The 23132-nt window shown below is 48.4% G+C and overlaps 1 protein-coding gene across 1 annotated transcript in view; it reads right to left on the bottom strand.

The window, feature by feature from the left end:
• Rab11fip4 (RAB11 family interacting protein 4) overlaps positions 1 to 23132 on the bottom strand; it is a 109257-nt gene that overhangs the window by 72514 nt on the left and 13611 nt on the right. The window contains 2 exon segments of the mRNA XM_027426531.2: positions 2090 to 2178; positions 3265 to 3352. Of these exon segments, the coding sequence (XP_027282332.1) occupies positions 2090 to 2178; positions 3265 to 3352 (177 nt within the window).

Below are 23132 nucleotides of genomic sequence, written 5' to 3'. Positions count from 1 at the left end.
CCCTGATCATCACGATCCTTAGATTATATAGTTTTGTCTCTTGACAGAGCCTTGGCCTTCTCCAATACTCTGCTTGGCCACCTTCAGCATTATGGAACTTGTTCCCACCCCCATATTCCTGCCCACAAGAGCTCACTTGGACACCACCACCCAGAAGTATCCAATGAACCTGGTCATCAGCTAATGTGTTTCCCCATTTTCCAGGGGGAAGTGGCCCCTGGATGAAGTAGTACCCAGAGCCAGAGAAGTTTTGGAATTGACTTGGGTGAGAAACCAAAACAGTCCTCCTCTAGCCAGAAGTTCCCTGTAGATAGTACATTTTAAACTGTCTCTGCAGTACAACACTGTGTTTGCAAAAACAGCTCAATGTTTTATAAACACATATTTGGTAATAGCAGCAGAATGAATCGAAAGAGAAATATATATATATATATATATATATATATATATATATGCACACACAGAGTATATATTTATGTGGGAGCAAGTGTGTACAGAAGCCAGGAAACCAAAAGGGGCCTACAAGAGGGGACAACAGAGGCTTTGAGGGAAAGGGGCAGAGAAATAATAGAACATATGCAATGTGAACGTAAAAAGTGGGGACACTAGGGGCAGAAGGGTTTATGTGGGTATGGGGGAGCAGAGAGAGTGGGGAGAGGAAGATGAGGTCAACTAAAAACAAGGATATATGAAATACAAGATGAAATTAGAAAAAAAAGTAGTGGTATTTGCTCTCTGCGATGGCTGTTCTTGGTTGTCAGCTGTACACACCTGGGAAGAAGGGACCACCTCTACTGAAGATTTGCCTCTGTCAGGCTGAACTATGGGCGCAGCTGTGAGGCATGTTATTGATTCCTCACTGATGGAGGAGGGCCCAGCTCAGGGAAGGTGGTCCCAAGTCACATGAGGAAGCTAGCTTAACAGAAGCAGAAAGCACACGGGTAAACGGGTAAACCAGGTACGCCCACAGCCTTGGCCGGCTTCACCTCCTGCCTCTCTGGGCTCCCACTTGAGCCACTGGTTGGTGCTTCCTCCATGATGGATTGTGATCTCCATAACTTAATTTTGGTCATGTTGTTTATCAGCAGCAGAAATCCAAGAGACACAGAGCTTCTAGAGCCCTGGGTATTTCCTGATAGGAGTGCCGTTTATGTCTAACCACTTCCTGTTGCCCACACCTGAGTTTATGCCAGTGAGGTGGCTTGGGGTGGTACTTCTAGATGCCACAGCCTGGGGCTGGTCAGGGAGACCACACTTGGGACGTTCAGTCCCTCCAACTTCCCACCTCTAGGTGGAAGAGGGGACTAGAGACTGGGTTACGGGGAAACTAATTTTAAAAATTTAAATCTTGGGCTGGAGAGATGGCTCAGAGGTTAAGAACACTGGCTGCTATTCCAGAGGTCCTGAGTTCAATTCCCAGCAACCACATGGTGGCTCACAACCATCCATTATGAGACCTGGTGCCCTTTTCCGGTATGCAGATATACATGGAAGCAGGATGATGTATACATAATAAATAAATGAAATCTTTAAAATTTTAAATCTTAATGACATACTTTGTGTATGTGTGAGTGCGTGTGTGTGTGTGTGTGTGTGTGTGTGTGTGTGTGTGTGTGTGTGTGTGCATGCACACACAGAGTGGCTCGAGAGAAAAGGAAAAGAATCCCTGCTCACCTGACCTCCCATCACAGTTCTCTCCAGGGACTCGATTTCTCCTCAGCACCACCCGTGAGGTGGAGGAAGATGCTATGTGGCCCCAGTTCCTATTCCCCATGCCTTCCTGAGGGCCTCACTGTGCCTGTTCCAAAGTGATTGTTTTTCTTTTTCGTTTTTGTTTTATTTTGAGACAGTGTAGCTATGTGTCCTAGGCTGGCCTCAAACCTATGGCAATCTCCTTGCCTCAGCCTCCTAAGGGCTAGGATTAGAGGCATGTGCCACCTTACCTAGCTCTCCCAGAGTGTTTTTGTGACTTTGATGCCAGAAGGCCATTGGAGGAAGTCCCAGTGCTTCCAGATGCCACAAAGCCAAGCCCAGGTGTGAAAAGTGAAAAGGACAACCAAGTGCAGGAGGTGCTGGCCACAGCCCTTACCTGCTCCACACAGTCTGGGATCTCTGGAGAACATGGCAGGGTCCCTGCGCTCTCCACTGACAGCACATCCTTCAGCAGCTCCTCACACCCTGTGGACAGACAGACAGTGAGTGGTATGGACCTCAGCCCACATGGCTGTTCTGACTAATGGGCCTTGGAGGAAGCAGGTGGCCCATGTCTCCAACACAATGGCGGGGTGTGTGGTGTGCCCAGCTGTATGGGGCTGGCTCAGGGCACAAGGTATCAGAAAGGCACTTGATGAGAACTTCTTCCATGGGACTAACCCCGTGGGGACACAAAGGAGACACAAATGCAGAAGCAGGCTGAGTAGAGGTAAGCACCCAGGCTAGGAAGTACTTCCCTATGCGAACAGGGGCTACCCTGGGAGGTCAGCAGGCTCCTACACCCTGCTGACCCCTTACACAGGTGGCCTCTCTGCCAGTTATATTGGAACAGGGGCTCAGCACAGGCACAGGGCAGCAGTCAAACAAATCCCTGTAGAAAATCTTAGTAGGGGTTTCTATGCTGCTTCAGCTCCCCCAGTTAACTTCTGTTTCCCTTTCCCTTCAGCTTCGGAATTCTGATTTCTACAACTTTCTCGAAACTGACCTTGGAATTTTGAAAAAAAAAAAAAGGAAAAAGGAATGGGTAAAGGAAGGAATTAGGAAGGGCTAAGAGGACAGAGGGCAGTTAATAAATAAGGGACCCTAAGAGCAGAGAGACATGGTAGCCAGCTCCATCCAGCTGTGGTCAGCTGACTATTTTTTCCCCTTCCAGAGGGTTGCACTAGTTAGACAAGCTATCCACCACTGACTGAGCAAATCCCAACCCCCTCCCCACAGAGCTAAAGTAGGAAGTCCAGGGAAACTCCTCTAGAGCATAGACATTCTAGCAAGAGAGAGATGACAAGAGGAGAAAAGCTGAGAAGAGCAGTTTCCCAGAGGGGGCAGATAGAGATGAGAGGGGCAGAAAGACTGTCCTGCCTCCCCTCCCTCCATGATGAGGCCCTGTGACAGAGGTTCAGAGAGAGCCATAGCACTACCCACACCCAAGACCTTTTTCCCTCAGCCCCTATGGGCCACTAGGAACAGAGCCCATTTCTGGGACCCACTCTGGGCTCTGGGACCTCTGTGTGCTGGCCTCCTAGCCAGACAGGACCCCAAAGAGGACCTCACCTTTCATGGCGAACACTCCTCGGCAAAAATCCTTGAAGTTGATTCTGCCCAGATCATTGGGATCCAAGCACTTCACAAGTTTTTCCACCTTTGGGAAGGAAAGAAGACAGGTGTGAAACACCCTTGTAGGGGAAGTTGTAGACACGCCTACTTAGGAGCTGGCTACAGGTGTGCCTGACCACGCTTGCCAGGGCATGGTCAGGGTGACGTAGAGTGACACTTTCAGGGGACTGCGTTTCTCTTTCGGTTTCTCTTTTGTACTTGCTGGACAGACTGCTGCCACGCCGGCTGGCTAGGTCGCTCTGTAAGTAAGGTTTTTCCCTATTAAATACCCTTGTATTTCTACCTGACTCCGTATTGGTAATTTCCCACTATATCTGGTTGTCAGGAGCGGGATATTGGAAACCTACACCCCATTTGGGACAGGCTGTGGGCCACACCGGGCCTGCGGCCTTGGTGGGAAAAGGTCCCCCTCTTCACAGGTGTTCCCGGCTCCCAGCCGACCTGCTGCCGCTGAGCTGCTCCCAGCTTGGAGATTCACACAGACCTCCTATGGTTTTACCACCATGCGCTCAGGACCAGCTTGGACTGCTGTCTACCCACACCCGGAGGCCTCAAGCCCTTGAACCGAGTTGGAGTAGGTCTTGGCTTTCAGCACAGTCCAAGCAGTGGCCTTAAAGCCGCGCCTCATTCAGTGGTTGCAGCCGCAAGGCCTTATACTCTCTAAGATAAGCACAGCCGCTTTTGTGACCTCTCTCCACAGCTGCCACCTACCACTGCCAAACTGCCGCGGACTAACTGAACATCTGTGCCACCCACTGGTCAAAGATAGTTACTGCATCTGGAGTAGAAATCAGGTAAAATTATGGTGGAATATTTATCAGTTGCTAAAATTGGTAATATTTTTGCTTATTACGTGAATTCAATGTTTGAGGAGGATGCTAATCTGCCAATTACTGGCCTATATGCCGTGATGGCAATTAGCCTGCTGGTACAAATAATATTACTAGCCAGAGGACTCAGGAATAGGGATAAGGATAACCTCACCACCTACTTACAGGAAATAACAACTTTAGGCAGTGAGGTTTTGGAGAACAGATTAAGTCAGACCACAATTGTGCAGCAAGTGGAACAGAAATTGGATGATAAGCTTGGCTCTGTGTCCAATACTCTAAAGACAGAGCTGTATGTTACCCAAGATGAGATGCAGCGTATTTATGCCATGTCTGAGGCCTTAGAGGTTAGGCTGTCAGAAGACTGTGATGAGCTAAAGAATATCTGTAGCCAGCTAGAAACTCAGATAGGCAATGTTACCCAGAAATTAGATGCAAAGGTGCAAGATACCCAGGATAGGGTTGAAGAATTGGACAATGCCATTCAATCAATTATTGAAGCATCCAAGGTAGCAGATCACAAATTTGAGTCTAGATTTGAATGTTTGGAAGATAATTTACAGTACAGGGCTGACAGATTACATAGGTCCATACGGTTGATTGCTGAGGACTCAAAATCGGCAAATCATGACCTTGAATCTAGACTCCAATACCTAGAAGGCAGTTTCCATGTCATCCAGATGCTGCCTAAGGATTATCCTATTAAAGACCTAGAAAAACATGTAAATGAGCAGTTAGAGCAATTTACAGATTCACTAACATGCTTGGAATTAAGGAGATTGAAACTTTTCGTGAGGATATCATTACTAGACTCAAGGATCATTGGGAGGATTCAGAGACAGAATCACTCCAATCCAAGGCACCTACTCCACCCAGGTATCTTGATCATTCTAGAGTCGTTATGCGTACACCATTGGTCTACCCACCAACAATGGTAGAAAAGCCACCAACTAAAAAACACCCCCAGGGACAGGTGGCTTATATATGGCAACCTATACAGCTGAAGGATCTTAAGCATATTAAAGAATCAGTTGTCTCATATGGTCTTCATAGTCCATACGTAAAACAGCTATTACACTCATGGGCAACCTTTAACAGGGTGAGACCCACAGATTGGGTAACAGTGGTTTCAGCTGTACTTGAGAATTCTTGTCAAATCCAGTGAAAGTCATTAATAAGGGAGGAAGGGAAGCTTCTTGAATGTCAAGCCATTAAGGACGGTTATGACATTCCTCTGGAGAAGATTCTGGGTGAGGGTATTTATGCTGACCCACAGGTTCAGGCTGAATATGACGACCATATACTGTCCCTATGCAAGAAAGCAACACTAAACGCCTGGGATAAGGTTCACGAGCCAGGGAACGACTGGAAGATTATACCAAAATAGAACAGGGAACAACAGAACTATTCCAGGACTTCTTAGACCGGTTGACCAGGGCAGTAGAATTGCAAGTAACAGATCCAGCAGTAAGACATTCGATTCTGTATACAATAGCTTATGACAATGCAAACCCAATATGCAAAAGAATACTTTTGCCTTTAAAAATCAGATCAGCTCCGCTAAAAGAATGGGTTTTGCATATAGCCCACATTGACTATGATGTGCAAGATGCTGGAGTCTGGGCAGGAGAAGCTATCCCAAGAAGTTTCAAAAGGCAGCAGGAGATTAAGAGTTCCAGAGATGATGACGGAAGGGCTTGGGAAGGAGAAGCACCTTACAGAGGTCAACATAGGTACCAAGAGGCTAGAGGTTACTATTACTATGAATCTGAACCTTGGGTAGGAAGAGCCTTCCCCTGGCGACCACGAAGGCACCAGGAACCTAGATGTTTCAACTGTGGTAAAATGGGACATACTAAGAGAAATTGTAGACAAACGAATTCTAACAATGCCTCATACAAAAGGCCACCACTTTCAGGATTATGTAGAAGATGTGGTAAGGGCAGACACTGGACCAATGAATGTAGATCGACCAGAGACATACAAGGAAACCCTTTATAATCAGCGTGCTAAAAGCCTCAGAATTTCATTAAAAACACCATGTAAATAGCAAAGGTTTAAAAGCTGATTTTTCTATCACATGGCAACAAGTCAAGGAGATAGTAAAAAACTGCCCTACCAGTTCATTCTATAATCAAGTTCCATTACCAGCAGGCAGTAATCCCAAGGGTATATATAGAAATGAAATTTGGCAAATGGATGTGTTCACTTTCCAGAATTTGGAAATTTAAAATATGTACACCATACTATAGACACATTTTTCAGAGTTTCAATGGCCACTGCTCTTAGCTCTGAAAAGGCCGATTCTGTCACAACACATATTAGAGGTAATGACCATTATGGGTATACCTGCACAAATAAAAACTTGACAATGCTCCAGCAAAAGTCTCCAAAAATTGGAACAGTTTTTCAAATGTTGTAACATAAAGCATGTGACCAGTATATCACACAATCCTACAGGACAGGCAGTGGTTGAGAGATCTAATAGAACACTTAAGGAGATGCTCAACCAACAAGCTTGGAAGACTAAACCCCCCAAACATAGGTTGCATAATGCTTTATTAACATTAAACTTTCTTAATGTCAATGAAAAAGGACAAACAGCTGCAGAAAGACACTGGATTATGGAAAAAACTGCTGAACTCAATAAGTTGGTATACTTCAAATGTACTAACCTCTGTATGGAAACCAGGACATGTGTTACGTTGGGATAGGGGTTTTGCATTGGTTTCTACAGGAGAAGAAAAACTTTGGATACCCATCAAAGTTGATCAAGATTTGAGTTGAAAAGAAAAAACCTCTCGACGAGGAGAAATGACAGGTATTCTAGTAAGGTATATCTTATAAACTAAATAGAAACCCCCAAAGGAAAGAGAAGTGTTTTGCTTTTATCTTCACAGGAAAACTCATCTCCAGAAGGCAAAGGACACTGCATGGGTAGATGCTTAAGAAGAAAAGGTAGCTATAACCATCAAACAAAAGGAAGGTGCCATATTGTAAACTTTACAGCTGACTCTCAGAGAACTATGTTTCTCTTTATTTCCTAGTCCCTATTCAATTAAACCAATGCTGGATTTAGAGGTGGATTTGGCTTTCCTCCTCTAAAATCAAGCACATTATTTAACTAAACTTTAGTGTTTCTGTATTGTATCAAGAAGCCAATTGATGTAATACAGAATAAAAGAAGAATTTGGGGACTGTCTTTGTCTTTTCTTGGATCTTTCTTTCAAGGTGTACACCCTCTCATAATTGTTATTCTCCCATGGTTGCCTTTCACAGTATGTGTACATACACAAGCAAACATTTCTCTGCTAACTGTTTATGTTTGAGTCCCACACAGCCAATGAAGGCCTGCCTGACAGCAATCCCTGGACACCTGGAAAGAAAATGGACCACACCTCCTTGCCTGCACTGGATCCAACTTGTTCCATTTTAACTGACACTCCCACCAGTGCTTCGGGTACTGACTTCAATCAAGTTGAGGATTTCAAGTGAGATCTTCAATCAAGCAAATCCCATCTAACATGGACTGGATACAATTCATTCAAGACTTTCACCATACTAACATTTTCTTCCTACAGGACCCCACATGACTATCATCTTCCCATTTCAGCAGGAAGTAACTTGGAGGATGCTACGCCCCCTTTCCCCATTGTTGTCATTTAGGATAATGTATATACCTAGTTAGAGATAGCTTCCTGTTGTTTATGGTTGGGATTGGAAGGAGGTGTTCAGGCTTGGACACCTCTTTCAGATGACTTTAGGATTTAGTTAAAATAGATAGTTAGGATGTGACATAAGCAGATTGTTGTATCTTCTTATATTTCACCTTTATGACTGTTAATTTCGGATACTTTACACTGTTAATTTTTAATCCTCTTTTAGACTAAAAGGGGAATTGTAGGGGAAGCTGTAGCCACGCCTACTTAGGGGCTGGCTACAGGTGTGCCTGACCATGCTTGCGAGGGCGTGGTCAGGGTGACGTAGAGTGACACTTTCAGGGGACTGCGTTTCTCTTTCGGTTTCACTTTTGTACTTGCTGGACAGACTGCTGCCACGCCGGCTGGCTAGGTCGCTCTGTAAGTAAGGCTTTTCCCTATTAAATATCCTTGTATTTCTACCTGACTCCGTATTGGTAATTTCCCACTATACACCCTGGACACCCCAAGGCCACCCCAGGGCACTGGGGCAGAAGGTAGAATGGAGGGGGGCTGGTCTTGCCAATTAAGCCAAAAGGATCCTAGTGTTACCAACGTAATCTTTTTACCTGGGATCATGTTATTCAGGTCTATTTAAGACTCAAGTAAGAAAAAGTAAAGAGGGCCTCATCCACATAGGGTGTGGTCCCAGAGGCGTCTCCAAACCCCACTCCAAAGACAGCACACTGGAAGCCAACACTCTGCTACCAGGTTCACTGTTTGTCTGTTTTGTATACAGGGTCTGGCTAGGTAGCCTAAGCTGGCTTAGGACAGAGCTCTGAGCTATGTCCCCAGCCTATGAAGTTCAGCTTCTTGACCTTTTTTCCCAAATTAGTTTGTACCTAAGTAGCAGCCTTCCAAAACATCCATTCATTCACTCATTTACTCATTCATTAAGCAACTGACCACTCTGTGCCTCCCACTTGCTTGATACTTGACTAATATGTTGATGGTGGTAGCTAGCTAGTTACACATGGTCACATGGACACGCCCCCATACTCCTGTACCTCATTAGGCAACTCACCCCCCACCCCGTCATCGCCATCTTTGGAAACCATCATCCATGGTAGGGTGACACTTTCTGGTGATGCAGCTGCTCTGGGGTTACCCATGCTTCATAGGTAAGCCCAATGAACTCAGTGGTTCCCCAAGTTGTACTGTGGTTTGTCGTCGTCGTCGTCGGTGCCCTACATGATGCAGAGCCAGTGTTTGTGTCTATATTCCTCAGGAAAAGGTTTAAGAAACAAGGACAGGCTCTTTCTGGAATTCCCTCTGGCTGTGCTGCACGTGTCGGTATGAGAGCATGCTGGGAGCACAGATCCAGCACACAGGACAGGGATCTGTCACTGCTGTGGTGTTGGCAGCACTCCAGGCAGGCCTCTCCTCCCTCCCACTTTGCTCGTCACATGTGCCAAAGCACAGGCAGGTAGGAAGGCTCATCTGCTCACAGACTGTTTTTACTGCACATCCACAGGATGCTTGCCCAGCATGGCAGGTGCTGCAGGCATCTGAATTCCTGGTCACTGCAGTAGTCCAGCGTCAGAGACTGGGCCCAGTGGGCTTCGGTGAGCACAGCTCTCCATCCCTGTGCATGGTGGCTGTATACACCTCTATTCCAGTTAGCCCTGCTTTTCCACTCTGCTGAGGCTGAGGCTGAGGCTGAGGCTGAGGGATAACTCAGGGGCTATGCAATGTCCTAAGATGCTCTGAACCTGGTACCTAGTGGACTGACTACCCATCAGATCCAGGTATCCCCAACTCTAAGGGTAGGATGCTATCTATAGCAGAGGTTCAGCAAGAGCCATAGCCCTGTGCAGTATCCACAGCTGAGGAAGTCCCAGCCCCTTCCCCTCTGCCTCCATGGGGCTGTAGAATTTCAGGTAAGAGGGAAAAAGGCTTTTTGCCAGTTCATGACTGGCCAGAGCACCCTCAGCATTGCAGCTGTCAGCCCTGCGCCCACCCCCAACTACCATGGAAGCCACTGACACTGCCAGGCAATGATGTGGCTTCTGAGAATAGTACTGCCCAGGTGCCACCTGCAGGCTGTGGGGGAGCTCACCCACAGCTCCAGCTGCCACCCTCCTCCTCTCCTCCTGCTATCCCCTTCCTGTTGTACAGGGAGCCTATGGATGTAAGAAGGACCTGGGACTCCCTAACTGATCCCCTCCCCTGTGCCAGCCTCCAGGACCTGACCCCTACAGCTTTCCCCAAGTTCAGGGGCTATGCTTTAATTATTTTGGGAACAAGACCAAAGCATCTACTAGAGTGCTCAGTGGCTGAAGATGAGCTCCAGTCTCACATGCTATGAGGAGCAGCAGGATTCTGTAATCCATGTCTTTAATCCCCAAGTCCCGAATGCCTGGGGCCTGGGAACATCACTGGGCCAGTCTGTCCATCCTCTGCTTCCAGAGGTGGGGGTATCTGATGACAGACAGATAGATGTGAGGTTCTAAGGATCACCTATAGTCCACAGCAGCGGTTCTCAACCTTCCTAATGCTGTGACCCTTTAATACAGTTCCTCCTGTTGTAGTGACCCCCCAATCATAAAATTATTTTCATTGCTACATCGTAACTGTAATTTTGCTACTATTAGGAATCATAATGCAAATATCCCAACTGTAGGATGTCTGATATGGACCCCCGTGAGAGGGGCATTCAACCCCCAGAGGGGTCATGACTCACAGGTTGAGAACCATATAGATGTGTTCCAGGCTATAGCTATGGGCTCACAATTTCTGTGACTTTCTTCTCTACAGCCACTCCCATAAAGCTCTCAGGGATGGCAGTCCTAGGGCAGTGACCATGTATGCTATAAGACAGTGCTGTGGAAACAGTATAATTGGTGAATTTTTACATCACACACAGTTAGCATCCATAAAGACCACAACCGTGGTTGCAATGGCTTTTTAAATGAGACTCTACCAGTGATGTGTAGAGTGTTATGAAAAAATCCTCGCCAGGCCCATGAGGGCTTACTGCGAGCTATCCAAACAGTAGCTGCTATCACACTCCTCATGCTACAGTTGAGGAAACTGAGGCCCAGAGAAATTAAGCCACTTAGGCAGTCCCCAGAAGCAGGAGTTACTGAACCAGGTCTTCTTGACCCCAGAGTATCAGCGGCTGCAATCTACTGATGCCTGCCCTCTGCAGTAGAGGTGTGTGGGTGTTCTCTCCTGGGTCAGAGTCAGGCTCTCACTAGCCTGTGTGCATGGAGTGCTGATTCAGCTCCCCTACACACTGTGTATGAAGACAGCTCTGGGTTGGAGATGTCACTCTGTGGGCAGGTGCAAGCCCTGGCCTCTATTCCTAACAGTCAAAGAAACATAAAGGTGCTGGAGAATTGTATTTGAAGTCATCCTAGGCTACAAAAGAGACCTTGTCTCAGAAAAGAAACAACAACAAAAAACAGCAAAACCAAAACACACAAACCCGTCAAAACACACAGAAAAGGGAGCAGGGGGGTGCCTGGCGTTGACACTGGTAATCTGCACTGTATCTGGGCCTGTGTCTGCCAACCCGTCAAGGAAGCCAAGTCCCAGGAAGGGGAAGGGCTCCCCCATATCAGGGAGTACAGCAGATGACACTAATAGTCAGCATGTGTGGATGCCAGGCAGTCCTGGGCTCCTCTGGCTCCCAGGAGACAAGCAAGCAAGCTCTAGGCCCGGCAGGGATGACGGGAACAGCTGAAGTGCGCACAGCTGGACCAGCAGCTTGCTGTCAGGGGAGCTGGTGGTTCTGCTGGCAGAGAGCTACTGTTCTTTCATATTGGGAACCATTCAATTACCAGGCTTCCCCTTCTATTTCTGCTGCTCTTCTCTGCAGGCTGATTTTCTCCATTCATCCCCCAGAGTCACATCTCCCTGATGGATGCTGCAATGCTATGAGCCACACTGTCACTGTGAGCCACACTGTCACTTGACCTCAGCTGGCCTCCCACACCTCCCCCATGCAGGCCTGGCAAGCCAGCGAAGGCTAAGCAGTCCTTTGCTCCTGGAGGTCTCAGCTGCCTCTTTGAGCAAGGAGATAAGCAGGCTTAGTTTGTGGCTCTCAGCGCCTGCAGTGCTGAATGAATACTAGTATTTCCCACCAGAGCAAGTGCCCTTGTGCCAAGCACTGTTCACTCACTCTATAGTCAGTTATTTCACCTCCACAGGCCTCCGGATCCCGAATAGAATTCTTATTCCCATTTTTTAAAAAAGGTTTTATTTATTATGTATACAACATTCTGCTTCCATGTATATCTGCACACCAGAAAAGGGCACTAGATCTCATAACAGATGGTTGTGAGCCACCATGTGATTGCTGGGGATTGAACTCAGGACCCCTGGAAGAGCAGTCAGTGCTCTTAACCTCTGAGCCATCTCTCCAGCCCTCTTATTCCCATTTTACAGATGAGGAAATACACAAGGCTCAGGCATTCTGTGTTAAGGTCACACAGCTATGAACAGGTAGCTGAGCCCAGGCAACCCCCAGTAATTATTGCTACTGAAATAATTATTTCTGATTACTTATAAGTTCAGGGGCTTGCTCCAACCAGAGAAAGAACAAACCTAAGAAAATTTGACTAGAAAAACTGACACCAGTACAGGGAACCCCTGCTTCAGAATTTGAATATTAAAGAAAAAATTACTGCTAAAAGAAAGGTTGCTAGCTAGAATTCCAGACGATAGACTTCAAACCTGTTACAGAGATGCCTGCATTAAAGTTTGGGGAGGAAGGGTGTGGTAGTATGTACCATAACCTCTAGTGAGATGGTCACTAGTTCCAGCACAGCCTAGTCCACAAAGAGAGACTTGTCTCAAAACAAACCCTCCAAACACAAATAAAACCAACCAAGGAAGAGGCCTGGTTCTAAATGAGTTAGAGTAAGCACCCCAAATTCTGCCTCTCCCATTGACCACTGCTGAGCACCGCACAGAGGACTTAAGGAGTAAGACTCTACGAGGTGAACTGAGGGAAAACAAAAACTTGAATTTGGGGCGGTTATTGTTACTTTTCCTTCCCTATTTCCTGTGCAGAAGATGTAAAGAGAGGGGGCTCTAAAAGAAACTCTTCTGATGCAAAGCTAGGGAAGGGTCTCATCCGAGATGACACAAAATAAGGAAAATGCCCTATCTCTCTCTCTCTCTCTCTGTGTGTGTGTGTGTATGCATGCATGAGTGCCTGTCTGTCTGTCTGTTTTGCTGTGTGGGGGCAGCAGCCACAGGCTGTGTGTGTAGCAGTGGTGGAGTAGTGGAGAATAGCTGTCAGGTGGAGGGCAAGTAGGAAAAAGAGCCCCTGGGAACTGGACAGGGCAGGATACTGAGAAGGCAGAGCTTGGGAGTGTATGGGGACCCTTAGAGTGTGCTGAAGTCTTGAGCCCTGCCCTGAGCTGCAAAGGTGGCAAGCAGGTCAGTTCAGAGCTGAGCTGCTGACTGAGGAGTGGAGTGGCCCAGCCCTGGGTGGGCATTCTTAGGGAGGCACCGAAGAGCACGGCAAAGGCTTTGGGCACTGAACTGGCTAAGTGAGAATAGCTGCTTACAGAGGACAAGTGGGGATGCCAAGCTTCAGTCTAACTGGACTAATTTCCTAATTAAAAACAACCCCACACCATGCTAACAGGACCTAGAAGTCTTATAGTCTTCAAGATGGCAGGGCATAATCCAAAATTATTCAACACAAACAGGAAAAGATAGTGACAATGTGCACCTGAAAAGACTAAGACATAGCTAGTGACCTAAGATGACCCAGCTGTTCCGTTTTCATCAAATGTTTGTGGTGTTATTTTGATTTGGGGATTGGAAACTAAAATCAGAGTATTAAAAATATTTTAAGGAGTTGACATAACCATCCTCCAAGAAGCACTGAATTTTTTGAGACAGGGTTTCTTTCTTTCCTTCCTTCTTCCTTCCTTCCTTCCTTCCTTCCTTCCTTCCTTCCTTCCTTCCTTCTTTCTTTTTCTTTCGATTTATTTATGAATCTGAATGCTCTACCTGCATATACACCTTTATGCCAGAAGAGGGCACAAGATCTCATTATAGATAGCTGTGAGTCAACATGTGATTGTTGGAATTGAACTCCGAAGAACAGCCAGTGCTCTTAACCACTGAGCCATCTCTCCAGCTCCCTGAGACAGGGTTTCTCTGTGTAGGTTTTGGAGCCTGTCATAGCGCTCACACTGTAGACCAGGTTGGTCTCAAACTCACAGAGATCTGCCTGCATCTGCCTCCCCAGTGCTGGGATTAAAGCCGTATGTTGCTACCCGGCTACACTGAACATTTTTTACAAAGATTTTATTTTATTGTTTAAGTGTGTGTGTGTGTGTGTGTGTGTGTGTGTGTGTGTGTGTGTGTGTTGGGGGTTGTGCACGAGAGTGCAGGTTTCTGCAGAACCAGAGAAGATCTCAGTTCTATCCTTCTATTATGCAGATCTCAGGATCAAACTTGGCCATCAGGCTTGGTGGCAAACACCTTTAACAGACGAGTTGTCTCACAAGCCCGTGATTAAAAACTTTTAGCAAGGGAGCTGTGGAGATGGCTCAGCAGTTTAGAGTACATACTGCTCTTGCAGAGGACCTGAGTTCAGTAGCCAGCACCCACGCTGGGGGGCAGATCCCAGCTGCCTGTTACTCTAGCTCCAGGTATCTGACCCATACCTCTAGATTCTGCAGGTACCACACTCACAAGCAATACACATATATATGCATAATTAAAAATAATAAAGTTTAAAAAAAACTTTACTACAGCAAGAATAGTCCTATCCCAGAGAGATGAAACCCTCTTTGCAGACACGTGAACCTTGCACAGATGTTTGTGCAGCTTCCTATGTAATTGTTCCAATCTTGAAACATCTTACCTTTCCTCCAAGTGGGTGGTAAGCAAAGTGCACTGTAACGGGAAGGCACAAACCATAGCTGTGCCTGGGTGATGCCAATGGCGTGACAACTCTCAAATGTGTTCGGCTGAGTGAAAGACACAGTCTCAAAAGGCACCAAGGCTGAGGGATGGCTCAGTGGGTAAGGGTTTGCTAAGCCAGCATGAGGACCTGGATTAGAATTCCCAGCATTCGCATAGAAAAGCAGGGCATGGCTACATGTGCCTATAATCCCAGTGTTAGGAGGCCAAGACTGACAGATCCTGTCCAGTTAGCCTAGCTGAAAAGATTCAGGTCCAGTGAGAGACTCTGCTTCACGGCAGTGAGGTCAAGAGTGACTGAAAAAAGACAACAATGTCCTCTTTTGGTCTCCACAAGCACACACAGGGGCACATGCACCCATACTCATGTGTGTGCAAGACACATATGCCCACATGCACACACATGCACACACACACACATCATTTTAAAAGGGGAGGCTGAAGAGGGGGCTCACTGATTAAGAACACTGGCTGCTCATCCAGAGGAACGGAGTTCATTTCCCAGCACCCACATGGTAGCTCACAAACATCTGTAACTCCAGTCCCAAGGGATTTCTGATACCCTCTTCTGGCTTCCACAGGTACTGAATATAAATGGTGCACACACATACACACAGGCTAAACACCCCCCACACACACACACAATAAAGATAAACAGGGCTAGAGAGATGGCTCTGTGGTTGAGAGCACTTATCAGAAGACCTGGGTTCAATCCCAGCACCCATATAGTGGCTTACCCATCTGTAACTCAAGTTCCAGGGGATCTAACATTGTCATCTGGCCTCCACGGACACCAGGCAAGTGGTATATAGATATATAAGCAGGTAATACACCTATACACATAACATTTTTTAAAAATTAAGGGCTAAGCTGGGTGGTGGTGTTGCATGTCTTTAATCCCAGCACTCAGGAGGCAGAGGCAGGATGATCTCTGTGAGTTTGAGACCAGCCTGGTCTACAAAGCTACACAGAGAAACCCTGTCTCAAAAAATCAAAAGAAGAAGAAGAAGAGGAGGAGGAGGAAAGTAAGGGCTAAGCAATGGCTCATCCAGCTGCTGTCCTCAGAAGCACATTAGGACTAGGGAAGTGGCCAGGATGGAGGTCTGAAGCTTAAGACACACCTGTGAGGACTCGGGTACAGACATAGAATGGGGGACCAGTGGTACAGGGTGCTGGGAGATAGCTAGCAGAGGGGAAGCAGGAATAGCAAACAGCAAAGGGAGCAGGGGAGAGAGGGAAGCCAGCAAAGGCAGGTGGCCTGGGATGGGTTGTCCCTGAGATCTGAGCCCTGAGGCTGAGGATATGGCTAAGATGGGAGGCTCAGAGTTAGATCCCCTGCCTGAACTGGTATGGTGGCCCCTTGTAACCACCAGCACTCAGGAGGAGGAGGTCAAGGTTATCTAGGATCTGAGAATAGCACTGGCCACAGTGCTTCATCCCAACAGCATGGCCTTCTAGTATCAGTCACCTCCTCGTCCCCTAGTCCTCACCACAGCCTAGAGCAGTGGTTCTCAACCTGTGGATCAGGAACCCCCCCCCCCCCGCCACAAACCTCTAGCTCTAAAAATATTTACATTATGATTCATGACAGTATCAAAATCACAGTTATGAAGTAGCAGTGAAATAATTTATGGTGGGAGGTCACCACAACATGAAGAACTGTGTATTAAAGAGTCGAAGCATGAGGAAGGTTGAGGACCACTGGCGTAGGGAAACAGCTGGTCCAACCCCTCTCCCACCCTGGCCTCCTCCATTGTTAGAGGAGGCTGCTCTCTAACAGTCCTGGCTCCGCTCTCCCTGCAGGCCAGTCTCTCCTGCCACCCACCCAGAGGGTTCTGGCCCTCCTCAGGGGCCCCAGGACCAAAGGCCCCCGGCTGCTTGTTTATCCACTTTCCTAGGCAGCCCAGCTGCCTGGTGTCAGGCACACAATGAGGCCTGTGTTCTAGAGTCTAGGAGACAAAGGGTGCAGGCAGCCACTGACCTCTCTCTCCATTAATTCTCAGGGAGGGAGGGCAGGGAAGCCGGGCAAGAGTTTCGACAAAGCCAGGTGCAGACAGGGTGAGGGAAGAGTTTCCAAGGAGGATCCTGCCAGGTCCTACACCCGAAGCCAGGCTGAAGAGTCCAGTCGTCCTGTTGTCAGTTCCTACGCACAGATCCCCAAGCCTGCATGCCACACAACACCGAGAGCATCGTATTCTGTGTGACAACAGTCATATTACTCCTCTAAGTCCATTTCCATACATCTACAGTGCTGACTCCCAGGGCCATGGTGAGGATCAACTAAGACATTAGCCTCAGCAAAGAATAATGAACGTTGTAGGCATGCTAACCTAGGATGCGGCAGGAGCAAAGGATACTCAAGAGAGACGGAGAGTAACACATCCTGGTAGGAACTGGCAGAGGTGGACGGCTTTGTAGCCCCACCATCAATCTTCTCGATAAGGAGTCTTGGAGAGCTCCTTCTCTCTGTGTCTCAGTTTCCCTTTTGGAAAATGAAAACACTGAATAACACCAATACCAGCCTTGATGTCTATATGTCTGGAATGTCTCCCTGGGGTTGTTTGGGGGTACACAGGAGGCTAGTGAAGAGATGAAAACTAGAGAAACAGTGAATGAAAGGAATGAAGAAAACGAAGAGAAACCAACTTCTCCCTCCAAGGCAGCTTCACTGGGACCTGCAGAGTAACTGCTCAACCAAAGCCCCCAATCATGGCAAGAACTGAAGAGCCTGCTGGCCACCTTCAGCTCCTCCCGGGCAGGGCAGCCTTGGTGGGGCCCAGGAGCCCATCTCCTGTTTGACCAGGAGTTCAGGGTACCTCAGCCAGGGCCAGGAGTTCTGATTGGGCCAAACCTGTCAGGTGGGCTCCTATCTCTGGCCAGTGTTTGGTTCTGATGGTGAAGGGGTGAGCCAGTCTTACAGAGAAGCTCAAGGGCTACATGGGGAGGGGGAATCAATGGAAGAAGGCTTCGTCCTGGATGACGCCTCTGAGCCACTGAAAAGAGCTGCCCTTGAGCTGCCGTATGTTTGGCTCTTGCCTCCTCAAGACATCATGCATGCATGCATGCATGCACGCATACACACATACAGGCCAGCCAGCCCTTTTCTCAGCATTAGAACCATGTATGGGGTTTGGGTTCCCAAAGCTGAAGGTCCTGATGAAGAACTGTCTTTGGGCTGGGCACCTGCTGCACATACATGAGGACCTGAGCCTGGATCCTAACAGCTATGCCGTAAAAGCTGGGCATGGCTTGCATGTGCGCCGTTAGTGCTGTTGGGGATGGAGCTGGCAACCAGCCTGGCTCTAGGTTCAGTGAGAGACCCTGTCTCAAAGGCATGAGGAAGAGTATCAGAGTAGGACACCCACCTGGCCTCCTCGCCTTTGCACACAGGGTCTGGGGCCTGCACATTTGTGTATGCAGCCCTCCCCAAAGGACGTGCTAGATAAAAATTTCATGAGTTAAGGTGCTCAGTGTGTGGTAAAGAGGGACCGTGGGATATTGGGACATCTCTGGCTAGGGTCAGGTATCAAAAAAGGAGACCTGGTACCATGGCCACCCTGTTCTGGCCAGTGTAGCCTCATCTAAGCTACAAGCTGGAGCTTTTTCAAGACCCTGGAATGTCCAGGTGCCACCAGCAGCCCCTTCAATCCGTCTGAGCTGCTACAGTTAAAGTCCTTCTGGCCACCCACGAGGGCTTTGTTTAGTGTCTGAATAGTAATCAAAATGACAGAAGTGTGGGTGGCCCCTGAAGTGGACTGCCCTCCTCTGTCCCTGCCTTCAGCAAACATGTCTTCAGCCCCATGGGAGAATGACAAGCTCCCAGGAAGTTCCCAGGAAGTTCCCAGGGAAAGCACAGATATCCTGCTGTACATTATGAGTATAATAAAAATAGCCTCGGGAAAAGCATAAAAGCATGGAGGTGACTGATGATACTCCCACATGTCTGGGCCGTATGTCACTCCTGGTCTCCGTGGCAGACAGAGCTGGGCTGGAATCCCCCCTCTTCCGTTCACCAGCTGTGTGAGCAAAGACAAATGACTCACCCTCAGAACGACAGATTCTACCTCATTATATGCTGGGATTTAGAAAGAAATAAGCAGGCCCTGGAAAAGCAACACTGTCCCAGGCCATGCTGCCACATGCCGGGTGGCCAATCCTCTTGCTTCGTCACCAAAGTTTTTCAATTGGCTGAATTTAAAAACGGAATTGGATCATCTTAAAACTCAAGCAGGGTGGTGGTGGCAGTAAAGCCGGTTAATTCTTTAAAAAGGGAAGACACACAGTATTTCAGGAGTAGAGAAGACAGAAGCCACCATAATGCAATCCCTAGGAAGAGAAGGTTCCTGAATCCTGACGGCAGGAGCTCAGAGGAAGCAGAGCCCAGAGAGCTGGGGACATCACACGGGGGCAGTCTGTGGAGGTGGCTGTGCTGGCCCTGAAGGGTGGACACAGCTAACATGCAGCTCTGGGAAATGCCAGGCTGTTGTGGGGAAGAAGATGTCCTGTTCACATAAAACCCCACAGGGATTCTATGTGGAACCTCACTGCCTGTAGGCCAGGTAGAGGACCTGCCCCCATCAGCCCATGGACCAAGGGGGGCCTGTCTTAGTTACTTTTTGTATTGCTGTGATGAGGAATGATGACCAAGGCAACTTACAGAAGAGTTTATTTGGGGCTTACAGTTTCAGAGGGTGAGTCTATAACCACCATGGAGGGAATCTGGCAAGGCACTGGAGCAATAGCCAAGAGCTTGAATCTTGATCCACAAGCATGAGGCAAGGAAGTTAACTGGAAATAGTGTGGGCTTTTGAAACCTCAAAGCCTACCTACCTCCAGTGACACACTTCCTTCAATGAAAGCCACACCTCCTAATCTTTTCCAAACAGTACTGCCAACTGGGGACCAAGCATCCAAACATATGAGCCTGTGGGGGCTACTCTCATTTACACCGCCATAGGGCCCATTTCCAAGAACCTCTCTGTCCTACGATGGGCTCACAACTCAGGCCCTGCTGGGGGCACCATGATGACATCTCAAACCAATGAGGCGAGCAGAGACTAAGCTGGCCCAGCCACTTCAAATCTGTCATTCCCATGAAGCAATGGGAGACTTTGGGCCCAGTTTCATTCATGAAGCAAGCTGTGCCCAGAGAGGTCGAGCCCCTTGCCACAGTCTTCAGAAGGCTATGTCTTTGAGAATGTCAAGGTTTCACAGAAGAAAGCGTTCTTACGAGGCTGGAGCCATAACTCAAGAGTAGGCTGGAGCCATAGCTGGGCACATGTTTAGCGTGCGCGAGGGCCTAGGCTCCATCCCCATCCTGACCACAACTAAAAGCCTTCTCTCAGCCAGGTGTGACAGTGTGCGCCTGTATCTCCAGGGCTGGGGAGGAGACAGGCCAGCCAGCCTCGATAATCAATGAGTTTCAGGCTTAAGGAAGGTATCAAACCCACTCCTAATGACTTGCTGGTACACCCATGGATCAGCGCATCTCTCAGGCCTCATCTGAGAAGTTTCTTTTGTAGGAAATGACAATTAATGCAGAGATCCAGGACTGGTGCAGGTGTAAAGAATAAAAGAGTGGAGAGTGCTGAGCCCCAAATGGGACAGCTGTGTCACACCCCTTCCTCCCAAGGCGCACGCAGGGCTCATTTTGGAAGTGGGGGTAGCAGTGGGCGACTAGAAGGAAACAGCTTTTTCTGCGCCCGACAGGGCAGCTGCACATGAGACTCCCAGTGGCTGTGACGGCAGGAACAAGACCTGAGCGAGCTCAAGTCACACAGAGTCCCAACATGCAGGGGGAGACAAGCCCCACCCTCAGCTGAGGAGCCATCAGCAACTGACAGCAGCTGGGAGACTGTGGCCCCGGAGCTTCCTTTAAGGGTGTGGCCCCCGTAAGTGGATGACACTCCAGGAGATGGCCCCACACATTGGATTCCATGGGTTTAAAAAAAAAAAAAAGTAATAATAAAATTTTAAAAAGAGAGCACATAGTTGGGTGGGTCTGGGAGGAGTTGGGGGAAGAGGAGGTAAATATGATCAAAATACATCACACGAAATTCACAAACAATAAAAAAATCATTTTAGAAAAAGAGTGAAGAGATGTGGCGGCTTTCTGCCTGAAAGCCTGTGTGGATGCCCTTCAATCGTTTTTAATTAGCTTCACCTTTTTTTTTTGTTTGTTTGCTTGTTTTTGAGACAGGGTTTCTCTGTGTAGCTTTGGAGCCTATCCTGGCACTCGCTCTGTAGACCAGGCTGGCCTCGAACTCACAGAGATCCACCTGCCTCTGCCTCTGGAGTGCTGGGATTAAAGGCGTGCACCACCAACGCCCAGCTATCTTCCACTGTTTACATAAGTCCTAATTGTACACTGATCTGAGATGGCTGTGTGTGTGTGTGTGTGTGTGTGTAGCAGCAGAGGAAAGACCTCTGCTTCAGCATGCAGGTGCCAATGTGTGTACAGATCCACATAAACACACACACACACACACACACACACACACACACACACACACACACAGCCATCTCAGATCAGTAAGTCTGAGACACACAAGGCCCTTCAGAGCCTTCCACTAGGCTCCTTCCAGCCCCTGCTCATGGGTTGTCCTCTCACTTCCAAATGACCAGGCTTCCTATGTCCTGAGCACTGTTCCTTCTAGCTAGTCTCCTTTGCACACAACACTAAGTTGGCCATTATGCTAGCAGAGACAGAATCTGGGTGAAGGGGATTGCTGGTCCTTAGTGAGGACATGCAATTCACTTCCCATCCCTCATTGCCAGCAACTACTAGGGCAGCTTCCCTGAGACGGTATCTGACACACACCTCAGGAGGACAGCTTCTGGGCTGTCTCTGTGACCAAGCAACTTCCTAATCAAAGAAGCTGGTGATTTGGGACTCCCCAACATGTCTGCAGGGGACCAGGGCCAGGACCCAGGGCTGCCTCTTCACTGTTACCATCCTTTCTCCATAGCAGGAGGCCCTGCAGTCAGCTGGGGAAGTTCCTTAGGGACTGGGAAAAGTTCAGGTCTGTTCAACCAAGGTCTCTGTGCAGATGCAAACTTTTTTTTCCAGCAAGTACTGTCGCACCACATGGGGTGAGAGGCCTCATACATGATTCAGGCCTTGATTCATAATTCAGATCTCCTCTCCCAAATCGGGCATGTAGACTGGAGGCTGGGGCACAGCAGGCAGGGCCAGAGCAAGAAGGTCCCAGGGAACAGAAAACACTAAGCTGCTGGGCACCTGCTAACACACTGGGGCATAAGCCTTAGACCCCGCCCCAGGCCAGGAGAGAGGCACGCATTGAGATCCAGGCCTTCTGAAGGCATAGCCTTATGCTACAAATCCAACTCAGATCTGCTCAGCCTGGCAGTCAGCAGGGAACCCCTGAACTCCGCATGTTCAAAGCTCAAAGCTCCCCTGTACATCCTAAGGAGCGCCCGCGCCCCCCTCCCCACACACACCAAGGGAACAGGAAGAGCAGCTATACTCTGTGGGGCAGGGAGTGCAGGGCTGGCCTCCTCTGAGGGCAGTCTTTGAGTGACTATACTCAAGTTTTCTGAGTTGACTCCTGGCAGTTAGGTGTGGGGAGGGGAACAGTTCCAGCAGCAACAGAAAACAGAGGGGCTGTGCCATCACCCTGAGGTACCCACCCACCCTCCTAGGGCAGACTTCAACCCTCTGGGTATGTGATAACTCACTTACTACCTCCCCACACTGAGCTCCCCAGAGCGAGGTCCCCAGAGTCATAATAATGATAATAATGACACAATAACCGGTAACGGGAGCAGTTACTCTGAGCCTGCCGCTCCTCAGAGCATCACCGGAATCAATCCAGATACACTCTACACGCCTTTGGAGTAGGTTCTATTATTAGGCCCATTTTCGCTGGTGAGAACACCGAAGACAAACTGTCAACTTGGTAGAAAGTGAAGCCAGAACTCACAAGAGCTCTGTCTCCTTTATGTGATCCCACCGAACAATCTACCCTGCACCTGCCATGCTGAGTGGTGGCACCACCGCCATCGCCAACCTGGTCATGTGGCTGGCACAGTGCACCTGTTGAAACCATGCCACCGTGGCCTATCCCCAAAGGCCTGAGTCCATCCTGTGGTTCTGCCTCTTCCAAAGGTGCCCAAGGCCACAGTGTACACAGACACTCCCAGAACAAGGAGCTGAGGACATGCCACTCCTGTCCTGTGCCAAGCGCTCTGCTCCCACCCTTTCACTCACTTGCACAGTAGCCACTCCACACTCCACAGACGGACGAGGCTAAAGGATTGGAAGACACAGTCAGCAGGTTGCAAAGTTCAAAGTCCACTTGTGATCTCTCCAATCCCAGACATCAAGCTGTGGACCCCAACACCTCCAATCCCTGTAAGCTTC

This window comes from Cricetulus griseus, chromosome 7, assembly GCF_003668045.3.
Source record: "Cricetulus griseus strain 17A/GY chromosome 7, alternate assembly CriGri-PICRH-1.0, whole genome shotgun sequence".
Classification (NCBI taxonomy): domain Eukaryota; kingdom Metazoa; phylum Chordata; class Mammalia; order Rodentia; family Cricetidae; genus Cricetulus; species Cricetulus griseus.
Note: the sequence above shows the minus strand (reverse complement) of the source record. Positions and strands in the feature narration are given on the sequence as shown.